This window comes from Rhinolophus hipposideros, assembly GCF_964194185.1.
Source record: "Rhinolophus hipposideros genome assembly, chromosome: 14".
NCBI classification, from domain to species: domain Eukaryota; kingdom Metazoa; phylum Chordata; class Mammalia; order Chiroptera; family Rhinolophidae; genus Rhinolophus; species Rhinolophus hipposideros.
In genome coordinates this window covers 198,302-215,864 of record NC_138060.1, presented here as the reverse complement: position 1 = coordinate 215,864, position 17,563 = coordinate 198,302, and the positions used below count along the sequence as shown (strand labels likewise).

The following is a 17,563-nucleotide window of genomic DNA, read 5'->3' as shown; positions in this document are numbered from 1 at the left end:
GGCTGTGACTACAGTAGATGAACCCCTGTGTGTGGGCTGACCCCACAGAGTGAGATCGGCTGTAGCAGGGCTCCGGTGTCTGCTCAGTCCATGGCTTGGGCGTGTCATTTGTGAAGCTAATTTGGTGATGTTCTGGTGTCACTTGAAGCTGGTCCAAGGTGTGTTGGATTTGGGGCCTCTTGGGAGGGGCTGTGGGGCAGGCCCAGGTCAGCTGCTGCTTGTGCCCAACCGGGAGCCACCTAGGGGAAGCTACAAAGTGACCTGCTGTGGATAGCTGCGTTTGTGAGTTTGTAGGCACCTGCGAGGCGCTATGTTGTGAAGCAAGACAGGCTGATGGATAGGATCCTAGAAAGAAACGGAAGTCCTCAATATCATAAATTGCAGCCCGAGAGTGGCTGTTGTAAACTAGAATTGTGATGATGCAACACCTCTGCTTCCTGAGTGACTCCCCATGACGTGAGTGTAGAATTCATCTGCTAGCATGACACGTGCCTTCTTTGATTTGGTTCTGATTCTGCAGTTGTCTCTCCATCCCATTCTCAGAGTTCCAGGCTAACCCCATTCTTCTTCTGCCCTCACCTACAATATGTTATTTTATACGCAGTCTTTTGCGCCCGCTGCCCTTTCTGGACTCCCCTTCATGGTTTCCCTCAGTACCTCGTATGTCTTCCAAGATGCAGCCCTATTTTTGCAGCATCTGGTACAACTGATTGTTGTTTCTTTTGTGCCCGTACTCTACTTTCTTCATCTGAGGTGTAGAACTGGAGAGTGGTACTTTCCTTTCTGATTATTTTCACGAATTGTAATATATCGACCCCTACTAGAATATAGGACAAAATCTTTCATTTCTATTTCCAGCTTCCCCTGGGTCTATGCCTATGATTCGATGGCTACGATAGCGGTTTGTTGTCTTACTGACAGAAGGACTGAGTGAGCGAGTGAACGAGTAAATGAATATGATGTTTGCTGAAGTTGGGTTTTTCTTTTCTTTTTTTTAATAGAAAGAAGCAACCAAGCTGGCAACTGGAAAAAGAGAAAATGGTGTGGATATTATTGAAAGTGCTCCACAAGAGCAAACAAAAACTGATATCTTGACTTGTGTTGATGGAGCATACCAAAATAATACAAGTGATAATTTAGTGATTATCTATGAATTCTTTCTAGCTTAAGTGCTGCTATACACAAATCTAACACGTGTAGATCCAACTGTGATTTTCATTTCTTATAAGCATTTGTTCCTATCTTTTTTGCAAAAGTATCCCCACTACTAACAACTGCTTCTTCTTGCAAATGCTTCGGCCCCCTGAAATTCTTTTCTGCTATTACTTTTATGGAAATATTTTTGAATGTGTATTTAAAATTCGTAGTGATATATGTTCATATTAATGTTCTGTGACTACATTTTATAGTTAAAATATCAGCATTAAGATTCGGAAAAGGAGCTGTGAAATCATGTTGGGATTCTGAGGTACTGTCATTTTTTATCATTATTATTTTAAATATCACCATTCAGTGATGTTAAAACGTAAAAGGTATGCTTTGACTATACTTTCTCACCTCTGCATTTCCCCACCTAAATTATTTTCTTATGGTTTAGCCTATAATTAATAAAATACATATGTGCTTAATATAATGAGACAGCGTAGTACAATTCTGCTTACTTGCAAGGTTCACTGAAGGCGGTCGGTGTAGAACAGTATAAAACAAGAAGGCTTCCAAGTCATAAGGAATCAGTTGGGTTCTGAAGTTAAGTTCACCTAAAAGCTAAAGCATTATTCCAGCTTGAAGTATGCCCAAATGCATGATTCTGTTGTTTTTATGGTTGTGTAAATGTCCTAATGAGATTCAGAAAGAAAGAATTTGGAATTTAGGGTTTTTTATACCTTGGAACTTGAAAAGATAATGCCTGCTACATGCAAGTATTATTGTATTTGTATTCTCCAATAGATCTGCAAGGAACTTTTGCAGGGAAGGAAGAGCATTGTTAATAGTAATACTATGTAGGATTATACTAACAACAATCGGCCTTGTGCTGCTTTAATACACAACAACTGCCCTGTTCAGTTAAAATAGCATGCATTGAGTATCTTGATGGCAACCATGCTTGTAGTAATAGAAGTACAAAGTAATGATGAGCCAATGTGAGATGACAGCTGTGAAAAGAGACAGGAGGAGTGTGATCTTCTGATATAGGCAACTGCAGCCTACTGGTGTAGACACTGTGTTTGAAGATAAGAACACACTAGAACCCTGGATAGGTCACTTACTAGCTGTGGGATCTGGGGGAAACTTCTTTTTAATCTGTTGGATGTCAGTGACCTCATTCATCATAAAGGTACTTATGCCTACCTTTCAGGGTGTGAAATGAACTAATGTGGTAACAAATGTGAAAACACTTTGCGAAGTGTAAAGGGAGCTATAGAAATGTAAAATCAATGATCACAGTGGGCAGTAGTGACTTACCAAATGGTGGGGACACTTTTTGTAAACCTGAAGGACAATCAAATGGCAGTAGTGTCAAGAACAGAGTGGAAAAGTTAGAAGGGGCATGTGGATTTCTAATCTGGGGGATGCTAAACTTCAGGAGACTGTGATAGGCTATACCCTGTTGATGTGTAGTGTTTCGGTACTTGAGGCTCTGTTGGTGCGAGCTCTGTTTTGACCTGAAGTAAATGTCTGTGTGGGATACTACCACATGAAGCATGAGAAGGAGCCAGTCATTTGAAGGTCTAGGAGCGAAACCTGCTGGGCAGGGACAGCAATGGATCGTGTGGGTTCATCATTTTATTCTAGTGTCTTGGAATGGTCAGGAAGCAGGAAGAGGGCTAACCAGCATCAAACCATTTTTATATTTGTTGTTTGTGTGGAAAAGAAATAAACTGTGCATGGCAGATGCCCGGTACATTTGAGATGGTTAGTAAATAAATGTTCTTATCTTTTCCTGATTAGAATTTATTAAACTTTTTTGAAAAGTTGCATAACTATATATAATGTTTTTCCTATTGTTTATTTAAATATAATTTAACAAAAAGCTTTTCTTACAACTTTGTCATTCTATTTAATCATTTTTCCTATCAAAATTTTTATCAAATAAGAGTTTGGTTTTTCCAAGCTCTTGTTGACCTAGATGAAGTAGGTTCTAAAATGTTCTGTTTACACTCAACAGGACATACACCAAGGTTTCTTACCATGTCAAGCAAGTATCTTGTTTTAACACTAAAAAAACAAACAAACAAAAAGAATGTATCATTAGAAATATTTCAAGTTATAGGAAATACACTTTTCAAGGTATTAGTTCGGTGCAAGAGTAATTGCGGTTTACAAGGTTTAAAAAAAATTGCACAAACTGCAGTATCATTTGTACCAAACTAATATTTGCTTAAATACATATTTTTCAAAAAGTCCTTTTCTTGGAGATTATAACATTAATATTGTTATCCTGAATTGTTAACTAGAGATTGCATGAAGTGTCCATTAGTTACTAATCATGTTGTTTCCTAACCCCTTCAGCCGAGCATTGAAGTGGAAGATCCTGTTCCGTACAAACCTATAGGAATGGACGATGTGCAACCCTTCAGACCAGGTACACTTTGTAATACCAATTTAATTTTGGGAAGGAGTACGCAAGGACATGTGACATGCTTTCAGTCTGCTCTTCCTCATTCCTTTTTTTTGTTACAAATTTAATGGAAGGATTTGACATAAATAACGTGATGTCATTGTTAGTATCGGTGTTTGATGAAAAGGTATTCACAGGAATAAGAAAATGAGATTTTAAAACGGTGACTTCACTAAGATAGTTCTCCCTTTGTTCGATACCCTAAATGTCCCAGTTTGGAATCCCTGTACTTAATACGGGTTACCAATGATCACACTGGAAGATTTTTCCAGCGTTTTCAAATGGTCATTTGAATTTTGACATTTACCCAAGTAATCTCCAGTTGCTACCATGACAATTCTTTTTAACTTTACTTCCTCTTAGTGTTGTAACACTGATGGTCTTAAAACCAGATGTTCTGCTGAGCAGACACTGGCTATGTGTGTACGTGCGCCTATGGTGTCTTCGATTATTAAAAATGGGAGAAGTAATTAATGGTAATGAATATTTGGTAGACACAATCTTTGAAAATAAGAATTCTGAAGCTTGTGTGCCTTGGGATGCTTTTATGCGATTAAAAATTATTGAGAATTCCAAAGAATATTTTTAAGTCGGTAGTCTCCATAGATAATTACAATATTAGAAATAAAAACTGAACAATTTAAAATACGAGCACACACAGTCATGCATTCCGTGAGCCATTGGAGCTACGACCCAGTAACCATAGAGCTATGATGTCACCATCAGAGCTGTGATATCACGGCTGTGGAAAGCTCTACTGTACACTTAGAAGAGAATGAGAGTGAAAATGGCAAATGACATTCAGTCTTTCTGTGAAAATAGCTTTGACCTTTTCGGGCCCCTCGACTGACAGACCTTGGGACTTCACGGATTCTCGCATGACATTGGAAACCACCGTTTTAAATGATTTACGGGCTTCCTGGATGTGAAGTGATAAAAGAGGATTTAAAGCTTCACTTCTACAATTGTGTTTTTCTTTCACTTGTCTTAAAAAGTTTTAAGCTGAGAATATTGTTTAAAAAACAAAAGGAAAATAGTTTTGTTATATATTCATTTTCTGTCTCATGGTACCCTGTACTCTTTGGAGCTCATGGGGACCTCGTTTGATCCCATTTTTCCTTGTAAACAATAAGGTCGCCCAGGACTGTAATTTGTCATGTGAATATCTGTTTATCTAAGGCTTAAAAATGAATTCTGAAGATATTGGGGCGTTTAGAAAAGACCATTTTCTTGTAATAAGTAGTTTCTTATTTGGAATTGTACAATTCAATGAAAGTTTTTTAAATCCATGTTTGTCACACATATTTAAAATTAAGATAAGTGGTTAGACTTAACTTTTGATAATGACAAAAAATGTCACACACAGCACCATGTTAAGTAATAAGAAGAAAAGCTTTAATTGGAACCACATTATATAACAGAAATTGCTGAGTGACAATAGTTAATTCAACTTAACTTACGTGAATGGCAAGTATAGGACACCTAAAATAAAATGAGCTCTGAAGGAGTAGAGTGTTTGGGAGAAAGGAGGATGTGGGACTGCTTCTCTGAAGAAGGAAGTTTTACAATATGGTCAACTTTGTGTTATTTTTACCTCCTCATAAACGAAAATTTTATTTTCAGATATTTCCAGCTGGGATTCTACTTCTTTGACTTTCAATCATGGAACTTGTCAAATATCCGGGGATTCGAAATTTGGTGATAAGAGGCCATTTGCCACACACTCAATGAGACCTCTGTCAGCACCCACAGAGTTTGGACAGATGGCCGTAATAGACAAACGAAAGACGCAGGTTGTAGGTGTGTTCCTCTTACATAATTTTTCCCTCCATGAATTGTGTGAATCACAGCTACAAGAAAACAGAGAAAGCAAAGAAGGAAATAAGAAAACAGAAAGAGTTCAACCCTAGCCCACCTCTGTGTAGGTTGATCGTAGTTATGAATTTCCTATAGTCATTTTGTAGCAAAGTCTGCTTTATGTTTACGCAACTCACAGCCAAATAGAATAAGTTTTAGCAAGACATTGGCATTCTTCCTCAATCAGAGTAACATAAGGAAATAAGAAAGGGAATAAGGAGAAAGGGTGATTCCATTTAGACTAGTATTTCACGTACCCTGGGGAGTATATATGCATACATGCACACATATATAGGTACATATGTATATATGTATATATTTATATATATATATATATGTCTGTGTATATGTGTATGTATATAAATATATAAATACAAATACACACACACACACATACACACACAGATATACAGCAGAGGAAGTAAAAGTTCTTCATGTATTAATTGCCCACCAGTTGTATCAGTAACATTCACTCTACTATAGTCTTCAGGGGTGTTCCCAAACAAATATTTTTACATCACTTGAATCTGACGCTTTCAAAGTTCTGTGTTTTTCTATTGTGTATTTACAATGTATTTGAATTTTTTTCTTTTAACAGTGGATGAGTGTTCTCAATGCGACCCTGCAAGCAGGTAGGATTTTATGGATTTCTAAAATTGCATGTTAACTAAGAGACTGCGGAGAGAAGCCAGTAAGCTTTAATGAGTGTTCTGCTCTGGGCTAGACCCTATACTATGTGCCTAACATTGGTTATCCCAGGTCGTCGGCACAGTAGATTTGCAAAGTAGCTGTGCTGTTCGGCCGTTTTTATTCATTAGAGGAGTGTGGTTCCAGGAGGTGGATTAATTGACCCTTGGTTCCATAGTTACCAAGTGGCTGACCCGTGATGTGACCTTCAGCCTGCTTGGCTTCCCAAGTCCGTTCTCTTGTCCCTCAGCCTGTACTGAGAAGTGCCTGGACAGGTCTGGATTCAAGATTCAGGTGCACGTCAGGTGGCCTCAGAGAGTCCCGTTTAGTGATGCCTTAGCTGATTTAGAAGTTTCCTATCAAGCCCAGTTAGCCCAAGCTTTTGTCTTAATGTACTTGACAATTGCAGCAGTCACGAGAACCTTGTTTTCACCATCAGTGTTGAGGGCAGATGTCAGTTCGCTGTGGCCACAGAACCACAGGTTGTACGTAAGCAAGACCTAATCAGATAAATGTTTTCAGGTATAATGCGATGTACCCTTCTTGGGACGAATTGTTGTTCTGTAAGTGAAGATCATCTATGTATAGACTGTTGTGCTAATTCAGCACAAATTGAGAGGATATTTCTAATTGATTTCTCTACTTACTGACTCCTCAGACTGTGTTTTCCTTCTGGCTAATACCTTTACCTTGTTCTAGGAAGTTTTTTCTCTTTTTCCAGAGTCTTTCTTCCTTCTTCCATGACTTTTCTTGATTTTTTACCTTTTTCTCTGCTTTACTCGGGGTAGTTTTGTTGCTGTTGTTGTGTTATTTTTTTCCACTTCTGCCAGCAAGTATTCTCCATTTTTCTTGACAGAATCAAAACTACATAGAATTCCAGGTGTTGAATAAATGTTATCAATTAATTATTCAAAACACCCCCTAGTACTTCATGCTGCCATTAATGTTTTGGTCAAGTGGTTGATCACATGAGGAGTTTGAACTGTAAGAGATTGAAGTGACTTCTTTGAGTACAGTGAGTGATGAAATGAGATTAGTATAGGTTTCTAAGCCCAGTACACTTCCTTCTTTATCATCCTTTGGGTGAGTGTTTTAATTATGGAAAGGTCTAGTGAATGCAATGGAAGAGGCTAAGAATGGAATTAGCAGGGGAATCCACATTTCAAGAGGAACAACACAGGTTGGGATAGGAATAAGGCTCTTAGAGCAGAGATTAGATAGAGATCAGATGAGGGAAAAGAGATCAGAATGGTAGGGTATGACAAGATAAAGAGAAATTACAGGAAGGAAGGACACAGGATGTTGGTAGTTGTCTAAAAAAGCAGATTAAAATAAGGGGCTCAAGGGCGTCCTGCCTGAACAGGTTGCTGCTGTTTTGTTTGTTGAATTGGAGGAACCAGCAAAATTTAAGGTTTGTATGAAAACATATTAAACCTTTGAGCCTCTGGAAACATTCTCTTTATAGCAAGTAGGAATGTGGTATCATCCACCTGCACCCGAAATTACAGAGGGGGTCCCCTTGAGTCCAAAGGCACTGGAGATTGCTGAACTACATAGATCTATGGCCCACGGCAGGTGTCTCGTCACCTCTACCTCTTTGCCCAACGCGCTGATGTCCTTCCCATGGAGATGGAGGGTTGGGCAGAGGGAGGACTGATTGTGAAACCAGTAATGGAGTTGGGTAGGTGGTAACATGCCTGTGTTGGGAGTGGATGACTGAGGCTCCATTTAGCTTGTTTTCCAGGAACAGGGAAATAGAGAACTCCTACTGTGGGTCATTTGAGCCCAACCTTGTTTCAGGAGTCTATGCCTTCGTAGGCTGAAGTTTTCAAGGTTGGAGATTGCCAGGAAGCTTTGCGGACAAGTGATCTGGGAGTGGGGAGGCTAACAACGTACATATTTGTTCTTTGACTTTTGTACATGTAAGTTGCAAACATTTCATGCATTTCAGGGACCTCACTGTAGTGTTTTTGAGTGAAAACAAGGAATGGGGTAAGTTTAGTAACTGCTTTCTATGTTAAAGAAGCAAGACTGCCGTTTTTGACCCACACAGATTAATCTTTGAACCAGGGACAGACCGTGGAGAAGGCTCAGTGTATCGTTCTACCTTGGTTTAGCTCATTGCTTTTGTCCCAGTTCAGGTTCCTAGTGTCAGCTATTAATTGCGTTTTCAATTCAGCCTTCAGGACTTTTGGTGAAAACAAGGTACTCTCAGGTGTTGCCAACATGTTTGCTGTCATTCTTTGTTATGGAAACTTAGAGTGTATCTTCATTAAATATTGCACGAGTTGGGAGTGGTGGAGGCAGCAATAGATAACTGATAGCTTTTCTAGAACATCCTCTAAATTTTAATCATATCAAGAAACTTCATTTCATATGCAGATAGCTGAATTGTACTCCTTTTGTTGTTGTTGTTGCTGCCTTTGTAAAGAAATGAACTCACTTGTGTCTGTTGTGTATCTTTCCCCGGAAGTCTTTCCTGGAAACCTGGCAGTGATGATTCATGGTCTACGTCAGACGATGGACTCTTCGATGTTGGTACCAAGGTAAAAGGCTCCTGTGTGAAATTAACTGTTGTACTCTTAATTTAGTTTTGTGTAGCGCCGAGTTGTAAAATTTAGTAGTGCTCCACCTATCATTGTTTTATGTTTGTTATGGAAAATTGGTCAACGTGAACCATTTTATAACATATGACCATTTGATGCTTCGTTGTTTTGTTGTTGTTCTTTTAACTTTAGTAAGTATCGAAGTTGGGAGCTGAAAAAAGAAGGGTCTGGGAAATGTATAGTGATAGTAAAATTCTATAGGGAGTTTTCCCACAGTGACGGAGATATGCAATTTGGTTAAAGGTAAGGATTCTTAATGTGACTTTTACGTTATACCAGCATGACTTTTATCATACTCGTCCCGAAATGAAATCTTTAATGGATTCAGGTACTCATTGTAACAGTCATGAATTCTTCCTGATACCTTTCAGTTTTAAAACTATATAGCATATGACATATAGTTTTATTTTTTTACGCTTTGTATGTTGGTATGGTATACTTGTTAGGAGGGAGTGTTTTCTCCATTATTTTTTCACTTACATCCCGTGGACATTCCATATTATTTTATATTAGTTTCCGGTATACCAGGTTCATCATTTAGACTTAAAATAATAGTAGAAGTTTTGAAAGTTTAGAATTCATGTTGTCTATCTCAAAACCCATATTACAAAGGGATTCCACTATGTTCTACATCATTGCATTGTGAATATTTTAAATGTCTTTATCTAATTGAAGAGTATATGCTTTGTATAAAATAATAACCAATTTGAAAAGCAGAGATTCTTTTTTTTTTCAAGTTTAGTGTTTTAATGGCGTGTTTGATTACATGGTTTTTGATGTGTGGGCCCCTGCGCCCGTATAAGCAAGAGCGACACAGATTTTCATTTAACTGATATGCTGAAATACTCCATAGTCAAATCAACACTTGTTCTGTACCTATTCTGTAACAAGCATGATCTGATTTAATCCTCAGAATAGCTTTGTCAAGGAAGGGAATCCTCATGTTCAGAGATAAGGAAATGGAGTCCAAGGCAATCTAGGCAGCATGTCTTGCAGTAGCCAGGGAGAAGTTTGAGGGTTTGATGCAAAATCCACTTGGCTCCAAAGCTGATGATGCTCTTAGCTGCTCCCTATAAAAACATGTCCGTGAGATTTTATGCCCATTGACCATGATGCATTGACCAAAGTAAAGAAAGGAGCCGTGTCTGCAAAAGACAGGATCCTTTCTTTACTCTGGTGAAAAGCAGAGATTCTTAAAAACTACATAATAAAATATCAAATTTCAGAAAGTTTTTAGTTTAAATGTAAAATTTTTCATTTCTGTTACAGTTGACATTCAATGATGTCAGCCTCAGTTGTACAGCATAGTGGTTAGGCATTTATATAATGTGTAAAGTGGTACCCTGATTAGTGTGGTATACCTGACACCATACTTAGTTATTACAGTGTTATTTACTATATCTTTGTGCTGTACTTGACATCTACATGACTATTTTATAACTGCCAATTTGTACTTCTTAACCCTTTAACCTTTTCAGTTTGTTCCCCGATACTCTTCCCTCTGAGCAATGATCAGTTAGTTCTCTGCACCTATGAGTTTGTTTCTTTTTTCTATGTTCATTTATTTTTTTTTACATATCACCAATAGGTGAAATCATGTGGTGTTTGCCTTTCTCTATCTGACTTTTTTCACTTCGAATAATACCCTCTAGTTCCACGCACATTGTCGCAAATGGTAAGATTTTGTTCTTTGTTTACAGCCAAGTAGTATGTTGTTGTGTATATGTACCACTTCTTCTTTATCCACTACGATGGATACTTCAGTTATTTCTTTATCTGGAGTATTGTAAATAATGTAAATAGAACCATACAGATGCATACATGTTTCAAATCAGTGTTTGGGATTTCTGCAGAGAAAAACCCAGAAGTGGGAATGCTATGCCACCTGGTAGTTCTATTTTCAAATTTTTGAGGAGCTTCCATATTGTTTTCCATTGTGTCTGGTCAGATTTGCAGTCCCACCAACAGTGCACGGGGCTTCCCTTCACATCCTCATCAACATTTGTTGTTTGTTGATTTATTGATGATGGCCATTCTGACAGTTGTGAGGTGGTAGCTCATTGTGCTTTTAATTTGCATCGCTCTGATGATTAGTGGCACTGAGCATGTTTTCGTATGTCTCTTGGCTATCTGTGTGACCTCTTTGGAGAAAAGTCTATTCAAGTACTCTTCTCATTTTGTAATTGCATTGTCTTTTGGTGTTACGTTTTATGAGTTCCTTATATGTTTTGGATATCTTCTCCCATTCATCTGGTCGTGTTTTCATTTTGTTGATGGTTTCTATTACTGTGCAAAAATTTTTGAGTTTGATGTCATATATATGGCTCTTGTAGTCCTATCCATTCTGCCACCTTATGTCTTGACTGAAACATTTAACCTATTTACATTTAAAGTAATTTTATACGTATGTAATTATTGCCATTTTATTATTCATATTTCTTCTCTTCCTCCTCCTCCTCCTCCTCCTCCTCCTCCTCCTCCTCCTCCTCTTCCTCCTCCTCCTCTTCCTCTTTCTACTTCTACTTCTTCTTTTTTCAAGTCCTCGTTTCACATTTCTTGATACTGGTTTGTTGGTGCTGATGCCATCATCTTTTTCTCTGGCAAGTCTTTACCTCTCCTTTGATTCGAAATGAGAGCCTGGCCGGATGCAGTAATAGTAATCTTGGTTGTAGATTATTGCTTTTCATCACTTTCAATATTTCTTGCCAATCTCTTCTGACCTGCAAATTTTCTCTTGAGAGATCACCTGACAGTCTTATGAGATCTCCATTGTACGTGACTAACTACTTTTCTCTTGATGGTTTTAATATTCTCTCCATGTCCTAACCCTTTGGAATTTTAATTATGATATGTTTTGGTGTGGACCTGTTTGGGTTCATTTTGTTTGGAACTCTTTGTGTTTCCTACGCTTGTGTGTCTATCTCCTTCTCCAGGTTAGGAAAGGTTTCCATCATTGTGTATTCCAATAGGTTTTCAATTCCTGCTCTCTCTCTCTCTTCTCCTTTAGATAGCCTTACGGATGTTGTTACACCTGATATTGTCCCAGACATCCCTTAAAGCACTTTCTGTTTTATTTATTTTTTTTATTTATATTCATTTTTTTTCTGTTCTGATTGGGTGTTTGTGCTACCTTGTCTACCAAATCACTATTGAACCTCTGCTTCACCAAATGTGGTGCTGATTCCATCTATAAATTATTCATTTCAGATATTGTATTTTTCATTTCAGACTATTTTTTAACGATTTCTATGTCCTTTTTATGTTTGCTGTCTCTCCGTTGAAGTTTTACTTACTTTGTCTATTCTTCCCCTAATTTCATCTAGCATTTCTATAACCAGTATTTTGAACTCTGTATCTGGTATATTGCTTGTCTGCGTTTGGTTTACCTCTTTTTCTAGAGTTTTATCCTGTTCTTTCATTAGAGAAATGTTTCTTTCTGTCTTCTTTTTTCACTGCCTCTCTGTGTTTGTTTCTCTGTATTCTGTAGATCTGCTAATTCTCCTCGTCTTGACAGTATTGCCTTACATACCAGGTGTCGTGTGGGGCCCAGTGGTACAGTCTCCCCGGTCACCTGAGCCGGGTGCTCCAGAAGCTCGTGTGGGTGGTGTGTGCCCTCCTGCTGTACTTGAGCCTTATTGCTGTTGGCACATCTGGGTGTGGAATTGACCCTCAGGACGACTGGCTGTGACTACAGTAGATGAACCCCTGTGTGTGGGCTGACCCCACAGAGTGAGATCGGCTGTAGCAGGGCTCCGGTGTCTGCTCAGTCCATGGCTTGGGCGTGTCATTATGGAGCTATTTTGGTGATATTCTGGTGTTGCTGAAACTGATCCCCAGGTGTGTTGGATTTGGGGCCTCTTGGGAGGGGCTGTGGGGCAGGCCCAGGTCAGCTGCTGCTTGTGCCCAACCGGGAGCCACCTAGGGGAAGCTACAAAGTGACCTATTGTTGGCAGCTGCCTTTGTGGGTTTGGAGGCACCGGGGAGAGGCTATGCTGTGACACAAGACAGGCTGATGGATAGGATCCTAGAAAGAAACGGAAGTCCTCAATATCATAAATTGCAGCCCGAGTGGCTGTTGTAAACTAGAATTGTGATGATGCAACACCTCTGCTTCCTGAGTGACTCCCCATTACGTGAGGGTAGAATTCATCTGCTAGCATGACATGTGCCTTCTTTGATTTGGTTCTGATTCTGCAGTTGTCTCTCCATCCCATTCTCAGAGTTCCAGGCTTACCTCATTCCTTTGCTGCCCTCACTTACAACATGTTGTTTCACACCTCAGGCTTTTGCTCCTGCTGCCCTTCTGGAATCCCCTTCATGCCTTCCCTCAGCACCTTGTATAACTTTCAAGATGCAGCCCTATCTTTGCAGTATCTGCTGAGCTTCCCTGATACAACGGATTGTTGTCTCTTTTGTGCCCTTACTATACTTTATTCACTTCAGGTGTCGAAGTGGAGAGCGGTACTTTTCTGTTGTTATTTTTCATGTATTATAATATCTCTACTCCTACTAGAATGTAGGACAAAATGTTTCATTTCTATTTCCAGCTTCCCCTGGGTCTGTGCCTATGACGGCTACAGTAAAGTTTTCTTGTCTTACCTACGGATGGACTGAGTGAGTGATTCAATGAGTAAATGAATGGGATGTTTCTGAAGTTGGGGTTTTCTTTTCTTTTTTCTTTCTTTTTTTAATAGAAAGAAGCAACCAAGCCAGCAATTCGAAAAAGAGAAAATCGTGTGGATATTATTGAAAGTGCTCCTCAAGACCAAGCAAACAATGGTAATTTGACTTGTGTTGATGGAGCACACCAGAATAATATAAGTGGTAATTTAGTGACTATCTATGAATTCTTTCTAGCTTAAGCTCTGCTATAAAGAAATCTAACATGTGTCGATCCAAATGTGATATTCATTTCTTTTAAGCATTTTTTCCTATCTTTTGGGCAAAAGTATCCCCACTACTAACAGCTGCTTCTTCTTGCAAATGCTTCGTTCCCCTGAATTCTTTTCTGCTATTACTTTTATGGAAATAAGCACGACTGAATGTGTACTTAAAATGCATAGTAATATATGTTCACATTAATGTACCTGTGACTACATTTTATAGTTATAAAGTCATCATTAGGATTAGGACAAGATGAAGATGAAGAATCACCTTGGGATTCTGAGGTACTGTCTTACACTATTATTATTATCATTACTATTTTAAATATCACCATTGAGTGATGTTAAAATGAAAAAGGTATGCTTTGACTTTACTTTCTCGCCTCTGCATTTCCTCATACAAATCATTTTTTATGGTTTATCCTATAATGAATAAACTAGCTATGTGCGTAATATAATAAGACAGCGTAGTACAATTCTGCTAACTTGCAAGTGTCACTTAAGGAAGTCAGTGTGGAACAGCATAAAACACTAAGGCTTCCAAGTCATAAGGAATCAGTTTGGGTTGTGAAGTTAAGTTCACCTAAAAGCTAAAGAATTATTCCCGGTCAACCTATGCGCAAATGCATGACTCTGTGGTTTTTGTAGATGGGCAAATGTCCTAATGAGTCAGAAAGAAAGAAATTGGATTGTAGGGTGTTTTTTTTAATAATTTGGAACTTGAAAAGATAATGCCTGGGACATCAAAGTATTATTATATTTGTAATGTCGAATAGATCTGCAAGAAACCGTTCCAATGAAAAAAGACCATAGTGAATAGTAATAATACGTAGGATTATACTAACAGTAATCAGCTGAGCGCTGTTTTAATACAGGACAACTGTCTTGTTCAGTTAAAATAGCATGCATTGAGTGTCTTGATGGCAACCATACTTGTAGTAATAGAAGTACAAAGTAATGATGAGCTGATGCGAAGTGACAGCTGTGGAAAGAGATAAGAAAGGTGTGATCTTCTGATACAGGCAACTGCAGCCTACTGGTCTTGACACTGTGTTTGAGGAAAGAACAGAATGGAATCCTGGATGGGTAACTCAATAGCTACAGAATCTTGGGAATAGTATAAAACACGTAGGCTTCCAAGTCATAAGGAATCGGTTTGGGTTGTGAAGTTAACTTTACCTAAAAATTAAAGTTATTCCAGTTCGAACTATGCCCAAATGCATGACTTTGTGGTTTTTGTGGATGTGTAAATATCCTAATGAAATTCAGAAAGAATTTGGATAGTAGGGTTTGTTTGTAACTTGGAACTAGGAAACATAATGTCTGGGATATCAAAGTATCATTATATTTGTATTGTCAAATAGGTCCGCAAGGACATTTTCTACAGTAGGAAAAGCCTGGTGAATACTAATAATATGTTGGATTACACTAACAACAATTTGGCTGAGTGCTGCTTTAATATGTAACAACTGTCGTGTTCAGTTAAAATAGCAAGCATTGAGTAACTTGATGGCGACCGTACTCGTAGTACTAGAAGTACAATGTAATGATGAGCCAATGTGAGATGACAGCTATGGAAAGATATAAGAAAGGTGTGATCTTCTGATATAGGCAGCGGCTGCCTACTGGTATAGACACTGTGTTTGACGATAAGAACACACTAGAATCCTGGATCGGTCACTTACTAGCTGTGGGATCTTGGGGAAACTTCTTTTTAACCTGTCGGATGTCAGTGACCTCATTTGTCGTAATGGTACTTATGCCTACCTTTCAGTATGTGGAATGAACTAATGTGGTAACAAATGTGAAAACACTTTGCGAAGTGTAAAGGGAGCTATAGAAATATAAAATCAATGTTCACAGTGGGCCATAGTGACTTACTAAATGGTGAGGACACTTTCTGTAAACCTGAAGGACAATCAAATGGCAGTAGTGTTAAGAACAGAGTGGAAAAGTCAGAAGCATGTGAATTTCTAATCTGGGGGATGCTAAACTTCAGGAGACTGTGATAGGCGATACCCTGTAGATGTGTAGTGTTTCGGTACTTGAGGCTCTGTTGCTGCGAGCTCAGTGTTTCACCTTGAGTAAATTTCTAGTTAGATACCAGCTTTGTGCTGGGCAGTTAGACACTGAATGGGGAAGTTCAGGGGTTCAGCTGTAGCTGTAGGAGCAGAAAAACAAGTGAACAACAGTCCATTGTAAGTCACTATATCTGGGTCATTTAAAGAGAATGGAGAATGCTGGGTTAGAGAATATTGTCATAGGGGGGGCACAGTTGTAGTTGGAATAGGAGTGGGAGTGCAGTTTCGGTGGTCAGGAAAGATCTTTCTGAGGGTGACAAAAACGGCCAAGTGAAGCATGAGAAGGAGCCAGTCATGTGAAGATCTAGGAGCAAAACCTGCTGGGCAGAGACAACAATGGATCACATCTGTTCATCATTTCATTCTAATGTCTTGGAATGGCCACCAAGCAGGAAGTGGGGTAACCATCATCAAACTGTTTTCATATTTGTTGTTTTGGGTGGAAAAGAAATAAAATGTGCATAGTAAGTGTCTGGTACATTTCAGATGACTATAATAAATAAATGTTCTTATTTTTCCCTGATTAGAAATTATTATACTTTTTTGAAAAGTTGCATAACTATATATAACATTTTTCCTATCATTTATTGAAACACAATTTAATGAAAAGTTTTTCTTATCTCTTTGCCACTTGGTTCAATCATGTTTTTCTATCAAATTTTTTGTCCAATAAGAGTTCGGTTTTTCCTAGCTCTTGTTGACATAGATGAAGTAGGTTCTAAAATGTTCTGTCTAAACTCAACTGGACATACACCAAGGGTTCTTACCATGTCAAGCAAGTGTCTTGTTTTAACACTAAAAAACAAATCTGTCATTAGAAATATTTAACAGTTATATCAAGTACACTTATCAAAGTATTAGGTTGTTGTGAAAGTAATTGAGGTTTAAAAGGTTAAAAAAAATTGCAAATCTGCAATTACGTTTGCACCAACCTAATATTTGCTTAAATACATATTTTTCAAAAAATCCTTTTTTTGGTGGTAATAACTTTAACATTTTCATCCTGAATTATTAACTAGAGATGGTGTGAAGTGTCCATTAATTACTAATCATCTTGTTTCCTAACCCCTTCAGACGAGCATTGAGGTGGAAGATCCTGTTCCTAACAGAGCTGTAGGAATGGACGATGTGCAACCCTTCAGACCAGGTACACTGTGTAATACCAATTTAATTTTGGGAAGGAGTACTCAAGGACATTTGACATGCTCACAGTCTTCTATTCAGACTTACTTTCCTTTGTTACAAATTTAATTGAAGTATTTCACATAAACAACATGATGTCATTGTTGGTATCGATGTTTGAGAAAAAAGACATCGACAGGAATAAGAAAACAAGATTTTAAAAGGGTGACTTCACTAAAATGTTTCTCCTCTTGTTTTGATATCCTAAAGGTCCCAGTTTGGAACCCCTGTACTTAATAGGGGTTCTCAGAGGTTACTAATCAAACTGGAAGATACTTCCAGCGTTTCAAATGGTCATTTGAATTTTGACGTTTACCCAAGTAAGCCTCAGTTGCTACCATGTCATTTGTGTTTTAACTTTACTTCCTCTTAGTGTTGTGACACTGATGGTCTTAAGCCAACCAGATGTTCTGCTGAGCAGACACTGGCTATGTGTGTACGTGGACCTATGGTGTCTTCGATTATTAAAAATGGGAGAAGTAATTAATGATAATGAATATTTGGTAGACACAATCTTTGAAAAAAGGAATTCTGAAGCTTTTGTGCCTTGGGATGCTTTTATGCTATTAAAAATTATTGAGAATTCCAAAGAATATTTTTAAGTCGGTAGTCTCCATAGATAGTTACAATATTAGAAATAAAAACTGA

General features: G+C 38.2%; 2 protein-coding genes across 6 annotated transcripts in view; both read left to right on the top strand.

Moving 5' to 3' along the window:
* LOC308507599 (uncharacterized protein) overlaps window positions 1-3,218 on the top strand; it is a 44,193-nt gene extending 40,975 nt beyond the window's left edge. For 2 of the 4 annotated variants that reach the window (XM_081072802.1, XM_081072801.1), the window contains one exon: window positions 1,002-3,218. In XM_081072802.1, coding sequence (XP_080928928.1) covers window positions 1,002-1,169 — 168 coding nt within the window. In that variant the 3' untranslated portion in view covers window positions 1,170-3,218. The remainder of the gene's footprint in view (window positions 1-1,001) is intronic. The other 2 variants (XM_081072803.1, XM_081072804.1) reach the window with 1 other exon arrangement.
* Window positions 1,588-17,563, top strand: part of LOC308507598 (ankyrin repeat domain-containing protein 26-like) — a 92,009-nt gene continuing 76,033 nt past the window's right edge. Inside the window, exons 1-7 of one of the 2 annotated variants that reach the window (XM_081072799.1) lie at window positions 1,588-3,583; window positions 5,243-5,419; window positions 6,075-6,108; window positions 8,637-8,709; window positions 13,464-13,548; window positions 13,876-13,937; window positions 16,808-16,880. In XM_081072799.1, coding sequence (XP_080928925.1) covers window positions 3,556-3,583; window positions 5,243-5,419; window positions 6,075-6,108; window positions 8,637-8,709; window positions 13,464-13,548; window positions 13,876-13,937; window positions 16,808-16,880 — 532 coding nt within the window. In that variant the 5' untranslated portion in view covers window positions 1,588-3,555. Of the gene's footprint in view, window positions 3,584-5,242; window positions 5,420-6,074; window positions 6,109-8,636; window positions 8,710-13,463; window positions 13,549-13,875; window positions 13,938-15,586; window positions 16,881-17,563 lie in introns of those variants that run through there. The other variant, XM_081072800.1, reaches the window with a different exon arrangement.